The sequence below is a fragment of the Vulpes lagopus genome, chromosome 1 (genome assembly GCF_018345385.1).
Source record: "Vulpes lagopus strain Blue_001 chromosome 1, ASM1834538v1, whole genome shotgun sequence".
Classification (NCBI taxonomy): Eukaryota; Metazoa; Chordata; class Mammalia; order Carnivora; family Canidae; genus Vulpes; species Vulpes lagopus.
In genome coordinates, this window is record NC_054824.1 from 112081811 (window position 1) to 112088499 (window position 6689).

At 36.9% G+C, this 6689-nt stretch overlaps 1 protein-coding gene across 8 annotated transcripts in view; it reads right to left on the reverse strand.

Annotated features, from left to right (window-relative positions):
- PTPRM (protein tyrosine phosphatase receptor type M) overlaps positions 1 to 5957 on the reverse strand; it is a 710086-nt gene extending 704129 nt beyond the window's left edge. For all 8 annotated transcript variants that reach the window (XM_041721685.1, XM_041721677.1, XM_041721656.1 and 5 more), the window contains exon 1: positions 5813 to 5957. In XM_041721685.1, coding sequence (XP_041577619.1) covers positions 5813 to 5951 — 139 coding nt within the window. In that variant the 5' untranslated portion in view covers positions 5952 to 5957. The remainder of the gene's footprint in view (positions 1 to 5812) is intronic.
- Between the last annotated feature and the right edge of the window lie 732 nt (positions 5958 to 6689).

Genomic DNA, 6689 nt, shown 5'->3' on the forward strand with positions numbered 1-6689 from the left:
CAGGACAGGGAGACATTTCTGGTACCATGACAGAGCTGTTGAGACCTGCCTCCTGCTTCAGACTCCCACTAACTCACAGCCAAGTGCTATGCAGAGGAGGTTCTAGTGTGAACAAAGACCATGTCACTAACAACAACTATGGCCACCAACACTGCCAATTTGGATCCCCTCTAAGAAAAGTGATAGCAGAAGGAAGAAGGCAGCCCTCACGTAGGCACATGGGGCAGCCATGGAGGAAGCAGGGGTATCCAGAAGGTAATGAGGCCAGGCCCAGGGACGTGCAGGTGGATAGAGGACACTGCCTGCCTCTCTGCAGCCTCCAGGCTTCCCTCTCTTCAACTCGCCTCACTCTCAGCACTGGCCTCCTCCTGTGTCCTTGGAGCTCCCTCCCTCCGCATCTCTTGGCCTCTGTACTCTGGGTTTCTCTCCCACCTGTGCTCTTTGCCCCACATTCCACATAAGTCAGCCCTTTCTTCCTTCTGGTCTCAGATGGATGTCAGGTCCTCAAAGACCCCAGATGTGGTTTGATGCCCCATCCCATGCTCTCAGATGTGTCCAAGATGCCTCGCGCACAGACTGTATACTCTGTAAGGACAGGACTTGGGCTTGCACAGCTTATTATCAGTATGTGCAGGATGCAGGAGGGGACAAGAATGCATTACTGTTAATGTGAACATAACCCCAGCCTAAAATCTGGGTGTATGTTTACAAAAGAAACTCAAGCCTTCCAGTACATTCCATTCCCTGCTTCCAGGCTCACCAAGAACAGTGTGATTTAATGGGTTCCCTACAGAGCTACCAACAAAGAAAGGCTGTCCTGACTAAAGGCTGTGGGTGCCCAATTCTTTTAAGTGGGCCTGACTTTCACATTATAAGTAATAAAATACCAATATGACTCCAGTTTGGGAGACTCAATCTTGGTGAACGGACAAAACTGACTTCTTCTTCTCCAAAGACCAAAGACTCTGGATCTTAGCAACTTCATAAAGGAGACACCGCCCTCTCCAGCTTATCTGGGCAGCTAAACAGTATATTCCCTTACAATGTCACTCACTAAATGGACTTTTAATTTCCGCAGGCGTTATAAATCCAGAAGAGAACAGCACCATGGACTAGTCTTTATCTACGTTATATAGTGAATTATTATTGGTCTGACAGCCAAAATGAGCAGGATTCCAGTAGCAAAGAAGAAAGCTCATGCATTTATTGCCTCTGAGACTAGATGGTTGGTATTAGCCTTGTGCTTTTAAAACTATACAACAACCAAGGTACATTTTAGCATTCTCCCACTAAAGTGGCTGTAAGTTTTACTTCACAGGCTTTCTCAAAATATCTTTTTTTTTTTAATGATTAGATGTGATCCAATCAAAAGGAAACCAAAGCTTAACCATTTCGATATAATAGGTGGATCATGAGGCAATTTCATTTCCAAACACTAAGGATTTTCTTTGAATTGTGGACATGGTTACACGATTAGAATTGAAACATGATTAAATCTTAGGCATGCAAAGTGCATGTGATACTGAACTACACCCTAATAAATAGTGGCAAATGAGGTTGCTGATTTAACATCAGATTTCATATAATTAAATTAAAAGCTGACTTTAATTTTAATTAAATACTTGCTGGGTTTCACTTAAAAACATAACATTTCTGTAAAATTACTCCAAAGTTTAGCCATATAAGTATTCGAAGAGTTTTAGGGAGAAACACATTTTTTTTCTATTTAACTACTTTAATATGACAGAAGAGTCACACCTGTTTAAAAGAGTCGACAGAGGTTTTAGGGAGACATATTTACTGAAAGGAAGCAAACACATACTGAATATAACAATCAATACAGCGATAGGCCTCTTGTTCAACCCGAAAGAATGATTAGTTCTTTTAGTTAACTGGAACTTTAAAATTCAAAAGGGAATTTTAAAATAATAAATTAATTAAACAATTTATTTTGAACTGTAATGATGTAAATGTACATAATTCTCTCATTTCATGTATGGCCAGTCTTTTCTTAGAGTGTAGGTCTGCTGATCAGAGGTCCCATTCCTTTGTTTTGCATCAACCTCACCTACTTATGCTTTTTCTCCAACTTCTGGATTAGATTTCCTCCAATCCCTTTGTAATTTTTTTCAACTGACTTGCTTACCTTAATGCAATAGCATTATTTTCTTTTTCTTTTTCTGAAGCAGCTCACCTTTAGTGTTTCCAGAAAATTCATTTAAATTTTTGTAGGACAACCCCCTCTCTCCATCTCCGACTCAATTTCACCAATTTTCTTGGTAGGGTAATTTTGCAAACGAATTAAATTGTAAACACAATTGGCATAAATAGGGTTGAGGACATATACAGATGACTCTTCTAGGCAGACAATGCTATTGCGCATAGCTTGGGGTGGACATTAGGTAGGATGTTTTACTGAATTAAAAGAGAGTATTAGTTGGTCAACTGTGTTATTTTTTAAATGTTTCCACAGTAAATAAAGATTTTCTGATTTGGAAATAAAATAAGTAAAAGTGTACTTCATGCTAAGAAAGGATTATCCAGTATAGAACTATCGAAATTTATAAAAACAAGTAACAGGGTATTTGTTTTAAAAAGCCATTCGTTACTTTGTAAAAGAATTCATCTCATAGCCTCTTTAGTAAGTACAAACCCCAAAATGTTATAAAATATTCTATTTATGGCATTTCAATTAATATGCAACATTTAAAAGAAAAACATTCTTATTATAATAAGTTACATTAGCATACAGGAAGTCTGTTTAAAAACAAATTCCTACACAAATTACTATGTTTAAATATGCACTGAAAATTTATGGTTATTACAAGTTTTCTTGCCATTTAGCTTTTTAAAACTTGATTTCATCAATATTAAATTGTTTTAATAACAGAATATTTTGAAAATAATCCATAGATTATCCATTCATAAGCTGTGTCTACATATACAAATAAAATGGAAAAAAGAAAAAGACAATCTGAGTAAAAATGTAAAACTTTTCTTTGGGCTGTAAAAAAAAGCCTCGATTATTTTAAATTGCATATTTGCTTTACTATTTAAAGAAACAGTAATTTGGATTTCATGGTTCATTGAAATAACCTGAAAAACATGGATTCACACTAAAAATAAAGATCATAAAAAATCATAGCTTTGAATCTTAAGAAACAGAGGTTTTCCAATCATAGCATTTATTTCATGCTATGTCCATAAAAGTTTTATTTTACAAAGTATTGTACAAAATACAAAATAAAAGTATTTTACAAAGTAAGGAAAAATAAAGCACAAATAATCGAAAGGGAATATCCAGCCAATAACCCATGAGGGGACACATGTTTTCGCTGTCATGAACACCCCCATCTCATGATTTTGTAAAAGAATCTGTCTTTGCTCTTGCAACAGAGCATAAAGAATACCTAGTTTAAGAGAAGAATATATTTAAATTTTATAAAATACTATAATAAATATATTCCTAAATATTGTAAAAAAATAAGTTTTATCAAATCAGCAAGTGAAGCTCATTCTCCATATACTAGCATCCCAAATATGGAAAGTATATTAATATCTCATTATTAGATGATAAATTATACAAAGATGGAAGGTTTTTTTTTTTAAGTGATAAAACATGAAATGAGAAGCAATTTCTGAAGCCTTTCTCTTTCAAATGCTGTCAGGTTGATGTGGCCACAGGTAATTAAGCAGAAGGGTAAAAATCACCCACAGATTTTATGATAATGTTCACATTATCATAGTACACCAAATGACCGCATACTATGGCTTCTCAGAAATAAATTCAACGTTTAAACACTGTTATCCGGACCTGATGCTGCAATGAAATAAGAAGTACAAACTGGAAAAAGAAAAAATACAAAACAGGAGCTCATTGCTGTCTTTTATTTCCCACACTGTGGAATAATTTTTTCCATTCCCAAGATGATTTAAGTTGACAAATTGGTTCTTCTGGTTGCCTAGCTTCCTGACCTCAAAAAGTCCATTTTCCAACTCCTGTCTTATCCAGCTGTTGACAGGCTAATGCCACCAACCAATGTAATAAAAGCTCCAAGGGATTAGGATAGGGAATTGTAACAACAGTAGAATAATTAGATGTGAAGTCTGCCCAACTTTTAAGACCTGATCTTATCTCTAAAAGAGAACAAATAGAAAAAAGAGAGAGAGAGAGAGAGAACAAATAGTTCTCTGGAAGGAGGTTAATGTATATTCCATTTCTCCCAGGGTGTAACACAGTGGAGCACTGCTCTAGGAAAAACAAAAACAAAAAACAAAAAAAACCTGGTAGCTCTTCTTACCTAAAACACTTCTCGAAAGTCGATACAATTTAAAGGCACTCTCTACTCTGATACAATTTTTCTTAGAAACAAATGTCCAATTTTCTTTTCTTCACAGAGCTACAAGTCAATAAGCCTCATACAGCTACTTGCTTTCAGATTCTAAGATATTTGGGGCAATGTCTGCCATGGATGCAGACAGAAAAATGGGTAGTTGAGAAACCAGATGTCTGCCCGTCCATATGCATCTTACACAGACAGCGCCCAGGGCGGTCCACATCCCATAGTACCCAAGGACATAGGTCAGACCTGCACCCACCTTAGATCATTTACTGACCTACCAAAGGCTCAGTTTCCTCATCTGTAAAGTGGGGTATTATCTACAATAGTACTCACGGATGGGTGGGGAGAGGCGTTAGAATGTCTGTAAAGCACAATACCTGAACTAGAGCAAGTACTCAATAAAATGTTCACCTATTTTTTTTACTGCCCTATTCTCAAACCCTAATTGAAGCCTATAAATGAAAGTCTCCCATTTTAAAATTACCTTTGATTAATCATTATGTTCTCAGTATCATATCAAATCCTATAAGAAAGAGTAGTGATTACAGTTATCCATCCAATACAGAAATACAGCTCTGGGTAATTACCCTCTACTTAGGATTCATGCTATCCCTCTGGTTTTATGTATGGGGTATGATTAAACTATATCCATTTCTGTTATTAATATCTGGAAGATATGTACGTCTTATTGAGAGAAACAGTCTGTTGTTAATGTGACAGCAATCATATCTTGATATATTATGCAGTTTTGATTAAGGCTTTTCTTCTTTCTTTCTGTCCTGATAGTATGGAATATTTATGATCACATTTATAACAATCCACCAAGAGTAATTAGAAAAAATCAAATGTAAAACTGAAATACATACACATAATAAGCACATACTTATTTAGTATATAATACAAAAAAGCAAATCTACTGGCTGAAATAAAACTTTTTTTCTATTTTTATTTTTTGTATATTTTTTATTGGAGTTCTATTTGCCAACATATAATGTAACACCCAGTGCTCATCCTGTCAAGTGCCCCCCTCAGTGCCCATCACTCAGTCACCCCATCCCCCTGCCCACCTCCCCTTCCACTACCCCTTGTTCGTTTCCCAGAGTTAGGAGTCTCTCATGGTTTGTCACCTTCTCTGATTTTTCCCACTCATTTTCTCTCCTTTCCCTTACAATCCCTTTCACTATTTTTTATATTCCCCATATGAGTGAAACTGTGGAAGGAGGCTTGGTGTCCATCGAAAGATGAATGGATAAAGAAGATATATATATATATATATATATATATATATATATATATATATATATCTCATACTCAGCACTGTACATGGAAAAACAGGGAATTCAGAAAAACTCAAGATGAGCCCTGCTCTCAAGGCACTTAAAATCTGGCAAGCAAATGGGAGCATCTATTAAAATGAACAGAAAGTGCTCGAGACGATGACAATAGGTCCCTAGAGAGGGAAGGCATACCATACACTGGCTGGAACAGATGAGGATATGTTCCATGAAAGGGCCAGGACCAGCAGCCCCAGACGGGACACACAGGGCCATGATCAGGTTTGCTGTGGGATGAAGAGAGAGGCCTAAGAAAACAGATCATGGTTTGCATGTTCTTACAAGTTATTTCCACCTCATTGAAACACATACACACACACCTTCCAACTGTTTTAGCCGATTCATGCTTTATTCTGGCATATGTTTATTACATCATTGACAATGAATTTGTTTTATAAATGCCCTAACCTCCAAAAGACTGTAGCTATAAGCTTTTATTGGCATTGAGTCAAGGCTTTGGAACCCACATTCCTAGGTGCCCTAAAGTGACAACTAAATATGCAATTTTCTCAACTAAGAGTTAGGAATCCTTCTAATCAATCCAGCCATCCTACAATGTATTAAGGTTTTGATGGAAATGACTCTAGCTTTAAAGTCCAAAGGCCAGACTCCACCAGCAATTCTACCATTATTCTAGGTCATTTGCTTCCTTTTTCAGAGACATGCTTGTCTCCCTGCAGGTAGTTCTAGTGGAGTTGCCACCATGTGTCCCTCCCCCATCACATCCTCAGAAATGGGGACGTGATCTAAAATTATGATACCTGTCCCCTGGCCACAGCAATGAGAGCTTCACATGACCCAAAGCAGGAAAATCAGGTTGTTTCCTGTTATTTTCAATGCTGCCACAATATACAGGAGAAAACTCTGCTCTTTTCTTATTGGGATGGCTAATCTGGAATAGGCTCCCTTGCTACTCTTAATAAAATTCTTAACTGCCTCAGGGACCTGGTGGAGAAAACAAAAAGCAGATGCACAATTGTATACTAGCTTGTAATCTTCTTTTGCCATTGCA